General features: G+C 40.8%; 1 protein-coding gene across 1 annotated transcript; it reads right to left on the bottom strand.

The window, feature by feature from the left end:
* Window positions 1-3,481: 3,481 nt before the first annotated feature.
* Window positions 3,482-21,945, bottom strand: Rtp2 (receptor transporter protein 2). The gene is made up of 4 exons (XM_026389416.1): window positions 21,929-21,945; window positions 8,264-8,345; window positions 7,086-7,253; window positions 3,482-3,995 (listed from the first exon to the last, which is right to left on the bottom strand). The coding sequence occupies exons 3-4, from the start codon at window positions 7,247-7,249 to the stop codon at window positions 3,482-3,484; spliced, it is 678 nt and encodes a 225-aa protein (XP_026245201.1). The 5' UTR covers window positions 7,250-7,253; window positions 8,264-8,345; window positions 21,929-21,945.
* Between the last annotated feature and the right edge of the window lie 1,980 nt (window positions 21,946-23,925).

Here is a 23,925-nt window from a genome sequence, read left to right as displayed (position 1 = left end):
AACACATGCCCTCTTATCTCCTGGTCCAAGAAAAACTTTTAATTCCCTATCCCCAAAATATGATCAGTTTCTCCCCTTCCCTAGCTCAGCATTAACTTACACACATTGGATTCTCCCCAATTCAAGCCCTCCAAATCAAAGGCTATTTTTACTTATCTTTGTGATCTTGGAATTTAGACAAGCCAGGAATAAAACAACAAAACATGAATGCTGAGTTCTGAATTAAAACTGAAGGAATACTGTTATATTCCTTAAGACATATTTCATGCCACTTTTTCCAAGAGTGGTAATGATTTTGTCCTGACTCATTCCACTGTATTTTGGATGAATTCCCAGATTTCTGAGTCCCAGCACACCACTTTTTCCTTAAACATTACTGTCCTCTTCACCAGGAATTCTACAAACAGCTGCCATCCAGTAACCAGTGAAACTCATCTGCTTACTTAATGGTGCAAAATTAGCTCAAAGATGTACAAAGGCTTATAAAACACTGCCTTCTTGCAACACAGAGACAGGTGCAGTGTATATATAGAATCCGAAAAGGGAGGGGACTCTTGACCTGCCACACTACCTCACCAGAGGGGGAAGCAAATATCCATTCCATTTTACAGCAACAAAGGTACATGAGCACTGGATCCTTGTCAACTGCACTGCCAGCAATTTTTGCACATTTCACAGACATCTCTTTCTAGGCTTCAAGAAGTCCAACTTCCTCCTTGTTTTCAGATACTGATCTGAAGACCAGCTGTCATCCAGATGTTAGTGAATCAACTCTGCCCTGTGGTACTTGCCCAATATTTGAACTGAATCTCAATATGTGTTGGGTAGCTCAGACAAGCTTAACTCTTCATTTCCTAAAATTAACTAGCTCACAAGTCTTATGAGACTTAACATCTCACTAAACCTTGGTTTTCTGTCTATATTAATATTATCATGTCCAAGTCATAGGTTGTTATTAAGAAGAAAAAAATAACAGCAGGCACAGTGACAAGAATTCCTTGGGGAATTGTAGTACATGGAACATACATACTTGGTGCAGGAGGGAGTAGTAGGAAATGTCACATTCAATAAGACAAGAATTTAGTCAGTCAACCATGCTAATCGAACAGTTACTCTGTGCCAGGCACTAGGAATAGAAAGACAAAAAAAAAAAAAAAACACTGACAATGATGGGCAGACACACACACAAGCAAGCAATGACAATTCAACATGATTAGGGCCATAGCAGAGATGGCTTCAAGGTAGTGGGATCTCAACCCTGTCGGGGCTTTCCAGGAGAGGAAACTTCTGAAGATCAGTTGGTGAAGGTGTCCCAGGGAAACTAGACAGCAGAGCAGGAAGAACAATGACTTGATCCCAGGTGTAGGAAGCACAGTGATTGAGAACTCATGTTCTGGAATCAGAGAGACCCTGGATTTCTACCTTAGCATTTCAACTCACCATGTAGGTCACTGAAAACAAGTTTCTTAACATCTTCAAACTTCAGCCATACATGGGACTAACTTGCCTCAAAGGGTTGTTCACAGAATTAAATGAGACAGGGCACATAAAGTGTTTAGACAATATCTCACACACAATAAATATAATAGCAAGTGCTTATTGAGCTCCTTCTCACTGAATATTATGCATTATTATCTGGGAAATGAGGTGTGCTTGGCTAATGAGACTATGCCTCATCCCTCAGCAGGAGGGAGCTCTGGAGGAATCTAAGCAAAGGAGTGTGCTGATTATATCTGATCATTAGAAAATCACCCCAGGACAGTGGCAGAAAAGAGGGTGAATTGTAAGGAAAGAGGCTACAGGCATAGCCATTAAGAGGCAACTAAGGCAAAAGACACTAATAACCAAGTCTGGACAGCAGTAAGTGGGAAGGAAATAAAGGAGATCAACCCCGGAGGTACTTGGGAAGAACAATCAACAGGATATGAGTTGTGATAACCAACCAGTGTGGGGTTGAGTAGAGTGATGAAGGAGGATCCAGGGATACTATCAGATCTCTGAAAAGAAGAGGAGTGGTTTGTGATGGCAAATGGATGAGCTAAGTTTGGGTCATACTGCTTCTGAGAGGAGCTCCCAATGGACAGGTTAATTAGTCTGTGGGTCTGGAGCTCATTGGGAATACTCAGAAAAGCTATAAAGACCAGGATCTCGTGTGCAGTGAAACTTAAGTTGTGAGTGGGTATGTTATTGAGTGCATACAAGCAGAATGAGAAGAGAATCTTGGGGACCCTCCACATATAAAGGACAAGTGAGAGAAAAGAATATTACAGTATAGAGAAAAAAAGAAATAAAGGATGGAAGAATAAGCACTGTTATAAAATCCTCAAGGAGTAGAAAATGCAGTCGATACATCATGTTAAAGGCAAGTCAGAGAAGGGTCATTCTAGTTAAACAAGGAAAAGACACACCTGTGTCTTTATATATGTACATACTATTTTTATACACTGAGAAAAATGAGCTGGTAAAGAAGTAAAACACATTTCTCTTTAGAATTATCCCCATCTGCATTCACTTTTCGAGGCCCCTAACCCTCACTTCCATTTTCACCACCTCTTCATCCCTCCACCCCAGGTGCCCCAGCTTCACTGCCCATCTCAGGCATGACTCTCCCTCATGACACAATTTTGGTAGTCTCTTCCTAGACCCACAAACCACAGAGAGGCTGGCTGGTGCCACTTCATTCCAATTCTGTCCCTTTATGTTGCCTTGAGATTCCCAAGGTGGACTCAGGCAGGGGACGGACAGTCTCTGGAAATCATAGGAATGATTCTTGAGGTCCTTGATATTCATCCTACTAGAAACCACCATTTTCTGCAGTTGCACAATGGCCCCTTGAGGGCACACACTGTACTGGCCTAACTAAGCTGGGTGACACTGAAGAATAGAATTTTAAATTTATTTCATTTTAATTAAATTGAAATTGCCACATATGGCCAGTGGCTAACATATTGGGCAGTGCAGCTCTAGACCATGCCAGCCAAGCAGACCCTGGCATCAGAGTAAAAAACTGATTGTTTCATAATGGTAGGAAAAAGCTCTACCAGAGAGGGATCAGGTGACTTTGCCCCTATATACTCCGTGGGAACTACTGCTCTCTCCAGAGGAAGCCAAAGCAAGACTGTCAGGGCAGTTGAAGATGATCATGAGAATGAGGCAAGGACTAGCTGGGATCTAATGGATATGGAAATAAAGCAAAAGGAGAGCTAAAGATGGAGGTGGAGGGGCGAAAGAAGAGAGTTATTTCTCTCTCCCTGTGGACTTAGTATCTTACCAAACCTGGTAAATTCCAAAATTTATTAGATCTTTCTCCACTACCCCTCTTCACTGGAAAATTTAATGGGAAGACCATTAAAATTCCTAATGCAGACCCTTCTTTCTACAGAGGAATAAACTGTATTCAAGACAGGTGAGTGAGTTGTCTAGGGTTATAAAATCTGTAGCAGAATCAGAGCCAGATTGACCCCACTCAACTCTTTGTCTTTTAAAAGAAGGCGGGGCTGCGGAAGGAGACCTGCAGGTACACAATGAGCAGGCAGAGGGAGCCCCAGAGGAGACACCAGCGAAGGGAGAAGAAGTTGTAGCCCAAGGCAGCCTGGGCCCTCGGCTTGGAGGTATCGGATAAGGCGTCTGTTTCCTCTTCCTCCAGCAGCTTCTCGCTGGGCTTCCAGTGCATGATGCCCTCCTGGCAGGCCTCACAGAATTCACTTCTGTGTGGTCCGCTGTCAGGGCGGCTGGCCACGTGGATGCGGTACTGGCCGCCGTCCTCCTCGTAGCACTGCTCGCGCAGGCTGGTGATGAGGTTGTCCACCAGGCCCTCAATGTTTTCCTCCAGCATGCTGGACTCATCCAGCCTCGCGGTGCCGCACTCAAAGCAAAGCTGCTTGAAGATGCGCATGCGCACTGATCCCATCCGTTGCGTTCTATCCAGGTGCATGTGGAAGAGAATAACAATGTTGGCCGACTGCCAAGTGTGCCAGCACCAGGAACAGTGGAACCTGCAGGATGGGGAAGGAGGAATGGAAAAGATGAGCCTGCCGGTGACATCCCACCCTGGGAAACTCAGAAAGGAAAGGCCTGTGCACCTGAGCCTGGGAATGGAAGTGTTTACCACTTACAGGTTCATTAACACACTGAGGTTGGCCAGCAACCACTTCCTTCTGGTCCCTTGGGACTAGGGCAGCACTCTCAGGAGCCTCGCACTGGAGCCATCTGGCAACCAGCAGTGGTCTATAGTGAGCTTTCTGCATGCCTTCCTGCAGCCCCTCAGCTTTCCCAAGCCTAATGCATGCAGGGTTTGCACCTGAATGCTACACAGGTGACTCCCCTTCTCTAGGCCTCATTTCCCATCTGTGAAATGTAATGTGATGGTATCCAATAAGGGTCTCTCCACTCAGCCTTCCTGTAACTATGATAAAGAGGATGGCCTGCACCATCTGACTCATGCATCTTCCTTGCTTGCTTGGAGAAGAGAAGCTAAGCACAGATTCTGGTACACTGTAGGTCCTTAGTAAACCACTGAGAAGGATGGACAGAGGGGGTGATGAAAGACTGGATTACAGAAGGACTACCAAGTCTGATCCCTATATCTTGACAACAAACTCTCCCCTGTCCCTGGACAAGTAATCACTAGATCCCACTTCAGCCTCTCAATGAGCACCTGAAAAGTAGATCTAGATACTTATTCCATCATCACCTCTCATACACATATATACAGAACACTTTGTCTAACCTGGGACTCTAGAGTCCCAGCCTCGGGAAGTGCAGAGGAAGAGGCCTGGGGCTCATCTAGCCAATCCCCACTCCTCCTGCTCTCACCAATGTTTGCACATCTCCAGTGTTGGGACATTTGTTACCTCTAGATAAGTGCCTTCCATCCCTAAGATGAACCCTTTCTAGGACCCTGTGACTGAGTCTTCAGATGCTGTCTGGTGTCCACTGGGCTGTTTCTGGCCTTTTCTACACCCAGTGTATAATGGCCTTGAAAGACCTCTGATGATGAATTCAATTCAGCCCAGCAGGCACCACTCAGCTTGTGCTGTATTTCAAGCACTAATCAGTCCAGGCTGAGGGTAAGAGATAAATCAGCCAGCCCCTGATCCCTGGAGGCCTCTAACAACATGACCACAGAACAGTCCTCAGCACCACCTGAAACAGGGTTGACAGGGCGAGGAGCTTGACTGGCCCTGAAACAGAAGCCCATCCCCAACACACACCCCATAGAAAAACTCAAAGATGAAGTGAGTATATGCATATGAGAATAAGCATAGGAATAGCCTTTCTCCAACCTCCTTGAGGCTAGCTGGGAGCCACAGGCAACCAGTCTGGAACAACACCAGTTGAGCCCTGAGGCCAAGAGGAAACAAGAACCTGTCCAACTCAGTTCCTAAAATCCTGAGTCCTCACACCCAAGTCTCCACCTCTTTGCATTCCTTCCTCCAAGAAACTCAAATGCTTCATGTTTTCAGTCTTCTCCTTCCATACTTTTTTTTTATATATATACTGGGGATTGAACTCAAGGGCACTCATCCACTGAGCCACATCCTCTGCCCTATTTTGTATTGTATTTAGAGACAGGGGCTCACTGAGTTGCTTAGCGCCTCGCTGTTACTGAGAATGGCTTTGAACTAGTGATTCTCATGTCTCAGCCTTCCAAGTCACTGGGATTACAGGTATGTGTGTCACCATGCCCAACCAACACCTTTTTAAATAATCCAATACAAAAAATAAATAATCCAATACAGTTCAATACAAAATGTTTCCTCTCACTCAAGCCAGACCCCAAATCTAAAATCAAAACATTTTAGACCTGGGTAAGGGGGTGGGGATTAGTTACAAATTACTTTACTGAGTTGAGATAGAAGCACAGAGAATGAGAGAGTCATCCATGTACACACAGCTAGTTAAGAAACAGCTTAACTTTCTCTGAGCTCAGTAGTTCATGCCTGTAATCTTACCAGCTCAGGAGGTGCAAGTCAACCCCAACAATTTAGTGAGGCCCTAAGCAATTTAAACCCTGTATCAATAAAAAAAAGGGGGGGGGCAGCGGCTAGGGTTGTAGCTCCATGGTAAATTGTCCCTGGAGAATCTCAAGTACTGAAAGAAAAAAAAATGCAGGTTCAATCTAATGTTTGCAGATCTTGAAGCAAGAGTTAAAATAAACTCCCTACCTACAGCCTACCTCCTTCTGTTTCCACCCTTAGAACCATTATGCACCACAAGGGGCTTCACATATACACCAGTGTGAACAACCCAGTCTCTGCTTCTATGTTCTGTCCACACCTCCAAAACACCTCCACCACCTACTGTCTTCTTTGGGGATTCAAAGACCCAAGGAGGATAGTAGGTGGTGGAGGTGTTTTGGAGGTGTAGACAGACATAGAAGGGGATTCAAAGACCTGTGCAGATACCCTGTTGGTGGGCTTGAGACAGTTTGGGCAGGGAATTTTGTGGACCAGTTCCAAATTACAGGCCCTGGGCCTTAATGATCTAAGGGAAGTCCTACCCAAAGTTAAGCCTTTTTGTCACAAACTCATAGATAAGAGAAATAAAAGACATCTGATTGATCATCATCTAAGGCCACCACCCTCATTTTGCAAATGTGGAAACTGAGAGCCAGAGAAGAGAGAGACTTGCCCAAGCTCACAGAGCTATTTAGATATAGAGCTATTTTCTATCACATAACTGATGGTCAATAACTATTCCTGTATTCAAATCAAGTTGCCTTTAATTTACTGAACAAGCAGACCTAGGACCAGAGGACCAGCTTCTCTTTTTCCAGTGGACCTCAGAACCCCTTCTTTCCATTCCAGCCACACTTTGACAGAGATTGCAGAAGCATTGAAGCTCTTTGTTCATTGTGGAAAACAGAGACCCAAAGATGAAATGTAACCTGCCAGTGCCACCCAGGGAGTCCACCATTAGGACCAGGGCCTCTGTGGAGCACCTGGACTCCTTTCTCTGCTCCCCAACCTGAATTAACACGGAGTGAGAGTAACCACAGCCCCACCTCTGTCTCTCCTTGGATGGTGGCCCAGGGCTGTGACCCAGGGGCTGCATGCAGGGCTTCTCCCCACTGGGCCTCTCACCTGCCTGAGGCGTGCTGCTCTAGGTACTGCTTCCAGCCAGGGGCCAGCTCATTGGGCTTGAGGTTGGGGTCTATGATGAGTTCCCAGCTGTCAGCCGGCTTTGCTACCTCCATCTTCTCATAGAAGACTTTCTTCCACTCACAAATGGTCAGGCTGGTACACATGGTCCTGTTGGCAGGGATGCAAGTTTGAGTGAGAATAAAGAGGGAGTCTGGATGGGTGCAGCACAGCTCAGTCTCTGTTCTGAAAATCCTCATCAACAGGACCCAGCTCCTTCCTTTGTCACCCTGGAAGCTGTTACCATGGCAGCAAGCCAGGGCACCAAGGGCCAGGGCTGGGAAGGAAGGAAACCCTAAGGGGAACCAGGGCCCTGAGAGAGGCTTCAGAGGCAGAATTGAGTAGTGACACTAAGGACAGCAAGCAGGCTGGAAAGACCAAACCCAGACCATACTCATCCAGGCCTCCATGGGTCTTCAGGAAGCAGGCACTATGTGATGGCCCTGCCCTACCCTACTACCTTCCAGGTTTTCTCCACATTCATGCTGTGGTAACTATGACACTCCAGGGAGTCAGGGAGAAACAGCAATAAGCAGAGCCTGCTCTTCCCAACCAATCAATGTGCTATGACCATCATTTACCATGTGCCAAGAACAAGTTGCTTGACCTGTGTGCTGTCCAAGTCAGATCAGGAAACGAGCTTATTCAGCCCCTAAGTGGTTCATCCAGAATGCAGATCCAGGCCTTCTGAAACCAAGCCCATTTGTTCATTTATTACAACCCTGTTGAGCTAACACAGGGAGATTGAGAAGTAACATGTGGTCCCTTGGCTCAGGGAGATTTCAGACGGGTTGGTGAGGTAGAATGTAATTCAACACACCCTGTAAAGCACTTAATAACATTGTAAATTCATAGTCACAGAATTCTTAAAGCCCACATCGAGTTCCTCACTGTAGACACTGGCTGACAGATGCTGGAGGAGCAAGTTAGTTATGAGCTAAATGTTTCTGCTGCCTCAACTGCTGCAGAACAGGCCACTAGGTACCACAGCTCCAATGCTCAATGTAAATACTTAGAGACTAGAGGGACCTGACTCCAAATTTGCATAAGCCAGAGAAAGGAAATCCCCTGGGGGAAAGTAGTCTTGAGCAAGGAAAAGTCCAGGCCCTGTGGTTGCTTACCCCAGCTCCACAGCTGCTGGGAGTTTCTCTGCCAGGTGTAGTCATCTTATGGTTCTTAACTTGGAAACCTGGATCTCTAGACCTGGGGAGACACACAGAGTGAGGATCACATGGAACTGAAAAGGTTTGATAGGAAAAGGGTTGTTTTCACTGTTGGGTTCCAGACATGGTACTTGATTCTAAGTGTTTTTCAGGAAAATTGTCATTGAATTTTTTGGAATGAAGAAGTGGGAAGGAAGGAAGCCCCGGGGAGATCAGGGCCCTGAGAGAGGCTTCAGAGGCAGGATGAGTAGTAACACTAAGGACAGCAAGCAGGCTGGAAACAAAACACCTCAGAAAAGATAAAAATGTATTTACAGCCATTTACCAACAGCTTTAGGAGGGACCCTTTATTTTTTCAAATCTGATTTCTTCACCGAACTTTTCATTTCTTAACCAAAATTTCTTGAAACGGATTTAAGACAAATGAGGCTCAGAGATGGGATACTATATGTCCAAGACCTCAAGTTGGGGAGCTCAATCCTCACTAGGGATCTCAGGAGTCAATTTCAAGACCAGGTGAGATGGGGGACCCATGATTCCCAGGAATTAAGCTAAGTCAAGAGGAGCCTCTGTGGCCTGAACTTGATCCATGTGGCAGAATGAAGCCACATCTGTTGTTGCCAGAACAAATGGCAATGAGGGAAAAACAGAAGAGAGAGAATTGTCAGGGTTCATCTGCTTTGTTTGGTTTGGTTTTGTTTTTCTCTCAAATGATGCAATCCCCTTAGGCCTAGGATCAGGTTTAATTTAGAGTATGATACCTTTAAGCAGAGACCAATATCATTTATCTTTCTGTACAACAGAACCATTTTCACTCAAGAAAAAAAACTTTCTTGTGATACAATCAATGAGCACAATTCCTTTTTTGATTATCTGAGAATGGCACTAGGTTGCTCCAGAACTAACAATTTAAGAGCTCTCTAATGTATATCTACAGCTGTGGCCCCATTATACATGAGCAGTTTCATTATATTTTGCTGCCTGATTTTAAATCTAGATGGTATTCTTAGAAATATTTTTTTCCTTTATAAAATAAAACAATGTTTTCCAGGATCCTAGAAACTAAAATTGGCAAGGGTGGGAGTAGATCCAAGGATAGTGTGCCATTTAGATTAATAAATACTTTTATAAAATATTCATTACTCAAATTTTACTTGTCAAGATAATATAAGAAACATCAATGTGGATCATACAGTGATAAAGTAATGAAGAGTTAGGAAAATGGGTAAATCAAAATCACCTGGGGATTTCTGAAAATGATATATAACCCTATCCCAGAGCTTTCAGCCCATGGTCTTGAAGGAACTGTTTCACCCTCTACCCACCCACTCCAAAACTTGCAAGAATCCTGGCCATTGCCAGCCACTGTTACTGATGAGAATATGGTGACCTACAGGGTACCAAAGGCCAAAAAATAAGGAGGAGGAGGAGGAGGAGGAGGAGGAGGAGGAGGAGGAGGAGGAGGAGGAGGAGGAGGAGAAAGAGGAAGGTTGAATATAATAAGTTAGTGATTCATGATTTTTCCTTACTAAGAAACAAATCCAGGGAAACAAAAACTAAGTTTTCTCTTTCCTGCCTCTTTGCAATTCAAATAACCACATAAAGCGCTACAGACAACCCCAAGGCCCCCTGGGAATCTTTTTTAAGAGGTGTTAGGAGAGCTTCTCCAAACCCAGAATGCAGAACTCAGAGAGGGCACGGTCCATGTGAAGTAGAGGGTGATTTCTAAGGCTCAGGAGAGTTCACACAGTCAGAACAGGATCACAGCTCTCAAAAGTTAGTGCCCAGCAAAGGAATAACTTTCAGGGACAATTTCATACCTGCTCTTCCATCAGCAGCAGGCAAAGCAAACATAAGCAGGCTACATTCTATGGCTGCTGGTATCCCAGGGTCCCAAATCTATGCATAATGCTCCCCAGCACCCCAACGATGCTAGAGTCTTTAGTAAGAGTGGCCATTGTTACACTAAATTAGAAAGCAATAAGAAGTTCTGTTGTGCAAATGCACAGTAGAGTGACTATAGATAATAATAATGAGCTGTATTTTTCAAGAAACTAGAAGAAAAAAAGTTAATGTTTCATCATAAAGAAATAATAAATGTCTGAGGAGATAGATATGCTTATCCTGATTTGAACATTACACAGCATAAATATGCATTGAAACATCATGTAATACCCTATAAATATGTACAGTAAAAGTTTTTTATGTATCAGTTTAAAATATATATTGCAATTGAAAAAAAAAGTGGCTATTATTGACTTTATACTTTGTTCAAGGCCTTATTATCCTAGACAGAGATTTGGTGAAGAATTATCACACTGTTTTTGGAATGCAAATAAGTTTTAAAAATTGGGGTTGAAGAAGGGAATGATGCATGCCAAGAAAAAAGAGAGAAGGGAGTTGAGTTAGTGACTCGGTTCAGCAAAGAAGAACATAGAATTCTCTGCTGTAAAGTGATGTTCAAACTCAGGTGGGAATACTTTTAGCAAGTACTGCCAATGCTGACTTTTGTCCAAGAAGTTAAAGGCCTCCATCAGAGTTCCTTAACTATACTCAGAGAACCTCGAATGAGCTGAGGTTCAACTCACACACAAATAACTCTGACTCCTCTCTGGGACCATCCCTGTCACAATGGTAGAGTGAAAAGGAAGCATGAAGAAGCACTCATTCTCATTCTGAAATGAATTGCTCCTCAGAAAACCTGGAATGGAACCACCATTTAATCCAGTTATTCTACTTCTTGGTCTATACCCAAAAGACTTACAATCAGCCTACTATAGTGACACAGCACATCAATGTTTATAGCAGCTCCATTCACAGTAGCTAAGCTATGGAACCTACCTAGAGGCCCTTCAACAGATGAATGGATAAAGAAAATGTGATACACACACACACACACATACACACACACACACACATAATGAAATATTACTCAGCTGTAAAAAAAGAATTACGTTATGACTTTTTGCCAATAAGTGGATGGATTTGGAGACATCATGATAGGTAAAATAAGCCAATCCAAAAAAGCCAAATGTCGAGTGTTCTTTCTGATATGCAGATGTTAACACACAATAAGGGGAGGAGGAGAAGAATAGAAGTACATTTGATTAGACAAAGGGGAACAAAAGGAAAGGAGTGAGTATAAGAATAAGAAAGACAGTAGAATGAATCTGATAAAACTTTCCTATGTTTGTATATGAATATACCACCAGTGAAACTCCACATCAGGTACAACCATGAGAATGGGACCCTAATTAGAATAAGTTATATTCCATGTATATATAATATGTCAAAACACAATCTACTATCATGCATATCTAAAAATAACAAGGAAAATTTTTAAAAAATATATATAAAAATTATTTTAAAAGAAATTGATCTCATTACTTCCTCTCACATTCCTTTGGTCAAGCCAGCCACACAATGAAGTCTTCCATCAATGGAACAGAGAAGTATGATTCTGCCAAAGGGAGGGCCACTTTCAAGAGTGAGTCTGAATATTTTGAATAATAAAAACCACCAAAGCACCCTCCTGGAACAATGGAACAAAACAGGTTCTATTTTGCAGTGTACTCAGAAACCCTGAACTCTAAGGCTAACTCTTTCACTAGTTTCTCTGTGATATTAGTAAAAGAGAAACCCACAGAGGAGAGGCACAGATTCCCCAGGAAGATCGCTGCCCTGTTGTTCTGACAGCACATGTGTTTAACAGACTATGGGAAGCTGTGGTCAGTACAGACATGTTGCAGAACCTTAATCTAGACCCCTGAGGATCGAGCCCTGAAGTCCTGGCAAAATTTCATTACATTGTTAGGCAGAGAGACATGTTTATTTTTTCAAAGTGGTAATTAACAAAATAAGAAGTATGTACTAAACACCACAGCTTGTAAGCCTTACTGTGATTGTTCCAGAGGACAGTATTCTCAAAGTTGGTGGTGAGCCTGCTACTCTGTCTGGTTCCAGTTATCAGAGGACTTGATTATAAGAACCAACCCTTTTGTTGACCATAATTTTTAAATGTTGCTTAAAATATTATTTATACAAGTGTCAATTATATAATAAGATAATAAATCACCATTAATGTCGCGACCCCTTGCCCGCAAGGAAGACGCAACTCAGGAATCTTCTTTCAGCAGTTTATTCAGGTCCTTGATACTTTTTCTTCTTTCAGCAGTTTATTCAGGCCTTTGTTTTGACATGTCTTTTAGCTTCTACTGCTACTCCTACTACTACTTCTACTGCTACTCCTACTGCCACTACTTCTACTGCTACTCCTACTGCCACTACTTCTACTCCCGTGTGTCCCAGCCTTAATAAAGCAGATAAAGCCCCAATGCACAACTGCCACGTGGACTTTTCTCATAGGGTGCCAAGTCACAGCGTGCCAACTCATTCTGATAAGGAGTTGTTTGTCACAGACTACAGGGGAAACCAGCGCCATCTTGTAATGGCGGCCACAGTTCACAGAAACGGCTCACCACACATTAAGCCAAAATCTAAAGAAATGGACCCAGATCCACAAGCACAGTGCTAAAGCTGCTTTGGCTCTAAAGGCAGTTTCCAAATTACATGAATTAAAGTGTCTTCAGAGGACCCAGTACAACAGACAACCAAGCCCAGGACCACAAACAGAAAAGGAGTATAATAGGAAATCCCTGAGAACTAGAAGCACATCTTCAGCTTAGTTATTGTGGGAAGCAAGCCAGACCCAGCCACCACTTCCACAGGACTCAAGAATAATTGCCTTGCTGAGGAGGGTAAAGGTATTGATTTGATTTAGAGATGGGTACTTATCATAACTACTAAATGAATAGGAACAACACATATAACTTTTTTATTATTGTTTTTATTCTAATTTGTTATATATAACAGCAGGATGCATTACAATTCATATTATACATATAGAGCACAACTTTTCATATCTCTGGTTGTACACAAAGTAGAGTCACACCATTCATGTCTTCATACATGTACTTAGGGTACATGTATGACCATCTTTCCACCATCTTTCCTACCCCATGCCCCCTCCCTTTCCGTTTGCTCTATCTAATCCTCCATTCCCCTCTCGAAACTCAATTATGAGTCAGTCTCCTTATGTCAGAGAAAATATTCGGCATTTGGTTTTTTGGGATTGGCTTACTTCAGTTAGCATTATATTCCCCAACTTCATCCATTTACCTGAAAATGCCATGATTTTATTCTCTTTTAATGCTGAATAGTATTATACTGTGTATATATACCACATTTTATTTATCCATTCATCAACTGAAGGGCATCTAGGTTGGTTCCACAGTTTAGCTACTGTTAATTGTGCTGCTGTAAACATTGATGCGGCTGTGTCCCTGAAGTATGTCTTTTGGGTAAAGACCAAGGATCGGGATAGCTGGGTCAAATGGTGGCTCCATTCTTAGTTTTCCAAGAAATCTCCATACTGCTTTCCATATTGGCTGCACCAATTTGCAGTCCCACCAGCAGTGCAGTGTATGAGTGTACCTTTTCCCCCACATCCTCTCCAACCACTTATTGTTGTTTGTATTCTTAATAGCTGCCATTCTGACTGGAGTGAGATGAAATATTAGAGTAGTAACACATATAACTTTTAAGAAAGAGAAAATAATGTAATTACTAGAAAGTATATAACACAAAAGAATGCAGAAATGAATAAAAACTAGAAGTAAATCATAATACATCAAAAAAATATTTTTTTATATTTTGGAATTCCAAAATCATTTTGGAATGGATCCACCATTTGACCCAGTTATCCCACTCCTGGGTTTATAAACAAAGGACTTAAAATCAGCATCCTAAAGTGACACAGCCACACCAATGTTTGTAACAGCTCAATTCACAATAGCTAAGCTATGAACCACCCTGGGTGCCCTTCAACAGAGGAATGGATTAAAAACATGTGGTATGTATTCACAATGGAATATTACAATCATAAACAAAATGAAATTATGGCATTTGCCAGTAGATGAATGGAACTAAAGAATGTAATGCTGAGTGAAATAAGCCAGTCCCAAAAAACCAAAAGCCAAATGTTCTCTCTTATATGTGGATGTTAATCAAAAACAAGGGAGGATAGGAAGGGGAAGAATAGAAGTCCATTGGATTAGACAAAGGGAAGGGACAGGGAGGTGAATAGCAGGGACAGTAAAATTAATCTGACATAACTTTCCTAACCTTGTATTTGAATACACTACCAGGGTAACTCCACATCATGTACAACCACAAGAATAGGGTCCTAAGTAGAATAAATTATATTCAATGTATGTATAATTTGCTAAAATACATTCTACTGTCATGTACAACTAAAAAGAACAAATTAAAAAAATTCTCTCCACCCCCAAAACACAAGAAAATCAGATATTGTATATAAATGCAAATATATTAGCAAATTTGTTAAGTATAAAAAACTCAATGTCTAGTTTTTAAAAGTCTGAGTGAATTAAGAAACAAAATCAAATCATGACTTCAATAAGGTATTGTTAGACACTGCTTGATTGGCAAAAAATGAAAATGTCTGACAATGTCAAGGTCTAGCAAGGATGGAAAAACCTGCACTGTCACACAAAGGTAGTGGAAATTGATAGAACCCTTTTGGGAAGCACCTGATTACGTGCATGATAAAGTGCATAGGATCATTGTTCATAACAACCCAAATCACATTCTAGTGCATTTCATTCCATTTCCCTCTTCCCATTCCCTTCCCCTTCATTCAATTCTGTTACTCTCCATTCCTCTCCACAAATGTCCATCAGCCAAACAATGGACACACCCACTGGAACACTACAGAGCCATAAAAATTAATCACTTCTACCACAACAACAGCAGTGAGCAAAAGAAATACATATACACACATAATGCACTCACATTAAAGTTTTTTAAAAAATCAAAACCAAAACTGTATTGTTTTAGAACAACAAAGACTTTCTTCAAGCCTGGGAAATTATTATCAGAAAAGTGAGGATAACAGTCATCTCTGGGGAGAAAAGAAGGTAGGTGACGGTAGGTGATTAAGTCCTAGGGGAAGGGAGTTTCCAGGAGGGCAGCAAAATTCTGTTTCTGAGCTGGGCAGTTTTTCTTTTTTTTTTTTTTTCAAGTTGTCAATTTGTAATCAGTCTCTGAATTGTATCTATATGCTACATGTACTCTTTTGGCTCTGTGATGTATTGTGCTGTTTAATTCAAATGGATGCTACCCCCACACACCTGGAAAGACCCCCCTTTCCATTTTTCAGATGGTCCCAAAATACCAGCCTCTAGCAATAGCACCTCTGAACACTTCATTAGGATAGTCATATTTTAAAACTGAAAGAGGCCTAGAGAAGCCAATAGCCCCTACTCTGATAAAGGCATTAGGCAGGTGAGTCATGGAGAATCAGAGGAGATAGTTCTGAGACGTGGAACCTGGCAAATAGTAGCTCTTGGTAAATGGGCCAGAATTTCCTGTCACCAACAGTTTGATGTTGAACTCTGAAGTATTACCAAAGGTCTTTAAATACAGACAGATGTTTATAAATTTATCATCATTTTGAAATTCAGTTCTAAGAGAAGTCATAAAACATAAATTATTACTGTCAAAATAAAACACTATTAACATGAAGAATTACTAGAGAATTGTTGCACTTTTAAAATTACATTTACAAAGAAAAAATTAACACAAGAAAAAAATCCTAAACAAATATCATCAGTCACTAGAGATATTCAAATTAAAATCACAAAATTGTACCAGTACCCATCCACTCGGCCTACAATCAAAAAGACTGAGAATTTCAACTCCTGAAAAGATGTGGAGCAATTAGAACTCTCATATGTGCTCATTGGTGGGGATTCAAAATGGTACATTACTTTAAAAACCAGTTTGGTAGTTTCTTACGAAGTTAAACATGCCCTTAGCATGTGACTTAGCAATTCGACTTCTAGCCATTTACCAAAGAGAAATAAAGATGTATGTCCACACAAATACATAATTTTAAAGCAGTTTTATTCATAATAGCCAAAACCTGGAAGCACACCAAATGACCATCAACAGATGAATAGATAAACTGTGTCAAATACATTTCACCATTATTCAGAAATAAAAGAGATGGATTATTGAGATACACATGGATGCATTTCAAAAACAGTATTTCAAATGGTCAGTAAAAGAAGCTAAAGACAAGAGTGTGAATGTATAATTTTTTTCACTTATATTAAATTCTTGAAAAGGTAATTATAATATAGAATGACAGAAAGCAAATCAGTACTTATTAATATCCCAGGCTATTTTAAAGTGCATTTCTCCTGGAACCTGCATTTGCAAAGTGAAACTTTCCTAGCATCAGGGCCTGCCAGAAGGTTTCAATTTACACTTGGGAAAGACTCACTCAAATTGGGTTTCTCCTGGAGGCAAGACTATAAATCAAACGAATCATTACCTTGAGCATCTCTAGGAACAAAACCACTTTCCACAGACTGATGGAGATCCCTTGATACAGAGCCAGAAATGCTCTATGGCCCAGACTCATATAGCTCAGTTTATTTCCTTGTAGAATTAACTTAACCAGAATGGATTATAGACCTCAATTTATATGGGAGTGTGGTAAGGGAAAGGAGGTGTAGTTGTTTATTTTGCATTTACCCTTAAGATTGGGCACTATATTTACTTCTCTCTTACATAAAAGTTGAAAAATATTTATGTGGTGTAAAATTGGACAAGTATCCCATAGATAGGCAGCTCCTCATCAAAATCCCCCAGTGAAGATTTAAACATCATCTTAGCTCTGAGTTGGGAACAAGGAGATACACAGTCAATAGGTCAGAGTCTCCAGAGAGATGAGGGTTTGCTAGTTAGATTATACATGCTAGAAATCCTTCAGTTTATTTCACCAGTTTTCAAACAACTGTAGTGAGTCACTCTACGTGGTGTAAAAATGCCTTCTCACCTCAAAGATAAGCCAATATCTTTACATTTAGAGTCAAAGTGTATGAAGTTCTCTATTTTGCAGTTAATTCAAACTTTCCTGATATATGCATTATAAACACTATCATTTAAAAAAAAACCACTGTCTTTGTCCATTTGGATTCACTATAAGACACTACTGCAGACTGGGTAATTACAATTACAAAAAAAAAAAAGTATTTCTCACAATTTCAGAAGGTGGGAGTTTCCACATGAAGGTGCTGGCATCTGGTAAGGCCTTCTTGCTGGTCATCCCAGGATGGAGGGGACAAAATGAAGAGCATGCATAAGAGCATGGAGGGGGCTGGGCTATCTTTGTAACACACCCAGTCTCACAACTTCAAACCCACTTCTGTGTTAGCCACATTAACCCCTTGTTGGGGAGGAGCCCTCATGGCCTGATCATCTTTCAACCCTATTGCATGAGGATTAAGTTCCCAACACATCAACTTTGGAGGCACATTCAAATAGGCAGCCACCTTTCTTCAAAGGCCCAACATTAACTCAAAAGATGCATGAAAAGGGAGAATTTGACGGGAAAACCTACAAATAGGAATAAAAAGTCCCAAACACCTGTTGCTAGTGAAACAAAGAAACAGCCACAAATAAAAGCCAGAACACCTGACAATCATAGTTGGACAGGCTTTTACAGTGGGAAGGCTTGAAAAGCCAATGCAAGCCTCAGTTCATTTCAGGCAGAGTGATTACTTCTTTAAACATGACATGTCTCAGTAGCAATGAGCATACCTACTACACACACCTGGGTTCCATACCTACTACACACACCTGGGTTCTAATGCTATTCTCCAGTTAAAGGAACTGAGTAATCTTGAAAAAAATCATCTGAAGGCTCATTCATTAGCATGCCTGGTGGCTGACACTGCCGTTTTGCTAGGAGCTCAGTTAGGATTATGGCCAGAAAACTGACTCAAGGCCTCTCTGCATAGCCTGGGCTTCCTCACAGCATGATGTTCCAACAGCCAGGGTCCTGAGAGAATCAGGCAGAAGCTGCCTCCTCTTATGACTTAGTCTCAAGTCACAAAGCAACACGTTCACCCTTGCCCAGATTCAAGGTAATGGAATGCAGATCCCACATTTGGATAGAAAGAAGATCAAAGGTAGAAGATGCAAGTCAGGATATATTGCTGTGATCTCTTTGGAAAATACATGGAGTCATAACAGGAGGGCAAGTCAAAAATGTTCCAGAAAGGGTGGTACATGATCATACATTTAAAGGATGAGCAATTGACAGTTAAACAAAGAAGGGGGATACATGTATTCTTAGCAGGAGGAACTATAGGCAAAGACGTAGAATATGAAATTACCTAGAATTGCTCCATATCACTTACCGCACATTGATCATACAGAATGATCAAAGTTGAGGCTGAAGAAATGTGGGACCTGAATTATAAAGGTTTTTTTTTTCCTTTTATGTCATTCAGGAGTTAAGACTTTGTCTTAGAGGAGATGTGGAATCACTGAAATGTTTTTAACCTGAACTATATAATCTAATTGCATGTTGATAATGGGACACATTCAGTGTATTCTACTCCTGCAACCCCCAACCTCCCTCATGCTCCCCTACTGATGCCTTACAATGCTGTTCCCAAAACATACCAGTCCTGGATTCTGGTCTGTCTAGCTCCTTGCAAACTAAACTCTTCTGAAGAAGGAAGCAAGCACCTTCACTCCATTATCCAAAAAAGACTCCACAGAGTATTCTGTTATATGCACTCCCAACTGAGACCTATTGGATTGAGTGTCATGAGAAAATAAATAATTTACAATGTTTATATTAGAAAGTAAATAATAGAGTTGGAATATTAAATTTTCTTAATGAGTTTATACTGTCAATAAAGCTTCTGTGGACCATTTTCCCCAATGGAGCTTCATGTGAACAAGAAATGGATGCATTAGATGTTTATAAGTCTGTCTAGTACAACAGCATTTGTCAAATGAACACAGCACTGTTAAGGTTTGAATGTGTGTCCCAAAGTACATGTGTTGGAAACTTAAATCCCTGATGCAACAATGTTAGCAGGTGGTGCCTAATAAGAGGTGATTAGATGATGAGATCTTGGACCTCATGAATGAATTGTTATCTTGGAAGTTGCTGAGGTTAGTTGTCACGAGAGTACGCTTGTCCTAAAAGTGAGTTCAGTCCCTTACAGCTGCCTGGCTTCCCCATTTTCTTGTCCTTCATCCACCCAGCATGGGATTGCACAGTACCAAGGCTTTTGCCAGGTGCAGGTGACTTGCTGTTGGACTCCTCGACCTCTAAAACTATGAGTCAAATAAACTTGCATTTGTTGATAAATTACTCAGTCTTCAGTATTCTTAACATACTACAACAGACATCTGCAGCATATATATCCATCAAAGTGCCTTAAATGTCATAACTATTTAAAAAGATACAGAAGTACAAAAGAATCTTAAAGTGGGTTTATCCTGATAGATAGGGGGGAAAGGAAGTTTGAAAATAGAGAGTAAATTTGGTGATAATAAAGTACAGCCTACAGGTAGAGGATCCACAACAATTGCCCAACCTGTGACATGCTCTGAAAGGCAATAAAGATTCAGTCCAGAATGGTTGCAATATCCAAGGGGACCTATTGAAATAACTGGCCAGAGAACAATGTCAAACTCATGGGTAGTTGTGGTTTCCACGTGGGACTTCAGGTCATTCTTCCAAGAGACTTTGTATGATGCAAGAAATTGCAGAAGCAGCAACTTGAGTCCCCAGGAACTGGTCAAGGAAACAGCAGACTATTTCTTCACCCAAAATACTGGGGTGCAGTGTTGGGGAGACTTAATAAACTTTAATTATAATAAAATTTAATGGTGATCAAATGCTTCCCATGTGACATGAGTTTTCAAAGTACATATATTAATTCATTTAATCACACAAGAATCCTTTGAAGTAGTGTATACTAAAATTACAATCCCAGCTTTACAAAGGAGAAACTAAGGCTCAGAAAGGTTCAGTTATTTACCAGAAGTCACATGGTTAATAAGTGAGCTTCAGGATTTGGCCCTATACAATGTGGTTCACCAACCATGTGTATATTTCCACTAAGCTCTTGCCTAGGCCCAGTTTTAAAGGTAATAAATGAATTATAAAAATTCAGACAGTACAAAAAAATAACTACTAAATGGAAATTCCACATTCTCTATGCCTTATCTCTCTCTGCCCCTCATTTTTATCAATTATTAAAAATTCAGAATCCATTTGGTTATAAAATGTGTAACCAAAGGGTTATAATATTTTATAGTATTTATATATACTTTAATATTTTATAGTATCTACCTTTAAAAGGTCTATAGCACTGATATCTTCCCAGTGTGGTACAGAGCAGTTTATGAGGTACAGATGTTGTTTGTGAGCCTGAGTTGGCTCATGAGTGCCCTCTGGGGAAGACGGCTCCAGCGCCTCAGCACATAGCTGAGGACACCTCAGGGCATCATACTGTGGCTCCCATGTCCTGCTGCACAGGTAGGATACTGTGAAGTTACGAAGACACTGTCTCTGCATGAAAATTATTTTCCAAACAGGGAGGAGACTTCATCAAGTTCATTAAAATGGCTAAGTTGAGATATGAGGACAAGCCTTGGTAGCCCATAAGTGGTGGTTAATTTTCTGTGTCAACTTGACACATCCAAGAGTGCCCAGATAACTGATTAAACACTGATTCTCTGTGTGTCTCTAAGGGTGTGGTGTTTCTGGAAGAGATTGGCATTCAAATTGGTGAGCTCAGTGAATACAGGGCATCACTGAGGATGGGCATTATCTAATCCACTGGGACCTGAATAGAACATAAAGGCAATGGAGGAAGGTCACATTCACTGTCTGCCTGACGACTGAACTGTCACTCCATGCCACAAGCTTTGGAGTCCAGCTTGCATATGACAGGTTGTGACTTCTTACCCTCCATAAACACAGGAGCTAATCGCTCATAATAAATCTTTCTTTCTCTCTCTCTCTTTCTCTCTCTTCACACACACACATATGTGCACACACACACACACACACATATATATACACACACACATGTGTATATATATTTTTATATATATACATATATATTCTATTGCTACTGCTTCTGTAGAAAACCCTGAGAATCATCTAATATAATGTATATACATACATATGATATATATGAGCCATATGAGATATCTAATAGATATGTATATGTGTATGTATAATATAACCATAGATTATACATGCAGACGAATTATACCTCCCCTACACACACACACACACACACACACTCACACATCCTGCTGGTTCTATTTCTCTGGAAGATCCTAACTAAAATATCATGATTGTCTCTAAACATGATTCCAGTAAAAGCTAAAAAGCCTTTGCAAACATTTCTGTATGTTTGACTTGGAAGATTCCTATAAGTCTTGGCAGAAATCCCCTGCAATGTCAAAATCCACTCTGTGGACATTTTACAGCTATCTCTAGGGAGCTGGAGACCGAAATTCTCAACTCAAACTTATGATCACCCTGAGTAAATCACTTTAGTTCCTAAGCATTGATTTTCTGTTTCCAGGATTCAATGGAATTGATACCTAAGCCCTGTTAACTGCTGCACCTTGGGGTGTGTGAAGGCATCATGAAAAGCAGTCTCTCCCATCCTAGAAGAGATATCTTTACCCTTCCCTGTCTCTATTCACCTCTGTCCTGGTTTCAGTGTGCTTTTGCTTCCAATGGCTCACAGTATCTTCCAGCTTTGTCTGTACAGAAAGATCCAAGGAAATCCAGACAGGGCCACTGGGGTCTATTTTTAAATCCACTGGGTAAGCACTTATTGCCTCCCTGTTAATGCTCAGTACTGGATGAAGCTCTAAGGATATCAGAATGCCTGAAACATGGTCCCTGCCCCAGAGAGTCAGTCTGGACAGGGTTAGAATTACCTTCATCTGTTTTCAGCCTTGGAACAATTGACAAATGCACTCTTGCCCTCCTTTGACCTATGAGTTGTTTAGAGGTAACATTTTTAAAATGTTTTTAGAAATGTGGAATTTTTCTAGTTCCACTTTTATTATTGATTTTTAACTTAATAGCATTATTCTTAGAAAATAAAGTCAATACAGTAACAATCCAATAAAATTTTCTGAAGCTAACATTAATTACTCTTAATTATGCCATCCTGTATTTAATTTTTAAAAATTCATATTGTATCTATTTAGAGAGAGAGAGTATTTTATAATTAAGGCCTCAGATTCTAGAACCAAATCTAGATGTTAATCCCAAGTATGCCAGTTACTGATTGCATAAAATTGAATAATGATCTCCGTTTTCATATCTATCAAGTCTAGATAATAATAGAGGCTACTGCAATGGATTGTGAGTTTATGCTGGTACAGAACTAAAACAGTTCCTGACACACAGTGAGTGTTCAATAATGATATTTAGTAATAATTATTTCATGTGTAGAACTTTCTCAAGACGACCAGTTACAGAAATGGAGAACAGCTTAATGGTGGCCAAAGACTAGGGATAAAGGAGGAGAAAGGGAGACTATATAGAGGTAGTAAAAGAGATCTCTGTAGTAATGGAACAATTGTGTATCCTGATGGTGGTGATGGCTTCATGCAACTATACATGAGGTAAAATTGCTTATAAATACATGCACATGTGCCCACACACACACACACACACACACACACACACACACTCTAGTACATGTAAAACTGGCAAAATCTAAATAAGGTTAGTAAATTATACCATCTGTGCCAACTTCCAGATTTTGATATTGTAATGTATATATGCAAGACACTACCATGGGAGAAACTAGGAGAAGAGTATGTGGGATCTCTCTGCACTTTTTATAAGTTCTTGTGAATCTATATTTATTTTAAGATTTAAAAATGTTGAAGTGTCCCTGGGATGAATATGAGTGTTCGATAAATGTTTTCCAGTACTGTTACTTTTGTCATGGTTGTTTTGCAAGGTTTTCTGCACTTAACATGTATTAGTTTGAAAATTAAATAGATTAAAAAATCACTTTAAAAAATAGAAAAAATGTATCTCAACAAAATTACATATAGGAACTTTGAGTCCTAAGTTGCTAAATAGCTTAGTTTTGATAACTAGTGTCATTTATAAACCCCTTTTTAATTGTGAAAATATTAAAAGGCATGATTAGGGAAACCTGAAGTCCTAGGTGGGTAAGTGCTGGTCTCCTGAATGCAGGGAAGATGAGGGATAATAGGCACAGTGCCCTGTGGTCTCAATGAGTGTTCTGCATTCCCAGAACATCCCCAAACAGAGCAATTTCCTACTTCAGTCTCCCATTAACTAGACTGGAAAAGCTAGGGTCAACAGTTCCCAGAAAGGAACATTTTTGTGACTTTTTTATTTACATTTAGAAATGGACATTCAGAAAGAGATCATCTTTGTGACTTTTTTTGTGACTTTTTTATTCAGGGACTTATTTATTCAGGGAGAATAAGTTTCCTGACCAAGGCCAGGAGATGGTCAACAGTAGAACTGGTCTTGAGCCAAGGCCAGAGCTGTTTGCTGGGTCTCATTGTGGCAAGGTCCCCCTCAGTGACCCATGAAACCTAGAAAGCAATACTTCTGGACACCCCTCCAGTTCTCATCATTGAAGTGGGAAGCAGTGAAGGTCCAATTTGTACCCAGAGCACAGCCTACGGGCCAGACATCC

The sequence above is a fragment of the Urocitellus parryii genome, chromosome 2 (genome assembly GCF_045843805.1).
Source record: "Urocitellus parryii isolate mUroPar1 chromosome 2, mUroPar1.hap1, whole genome shotgun sequence".
Classification (NCBI taxonomy): domain Eukaryota; kingdom Metazoa; phylum Chordata; class Mammalia; order Rodentia; family Sciuridae; genus Urocitellus; species Urocitellus parryii.
This window is presented reverse-complemented; position numbering and strand designations above follow the sequence as displayed.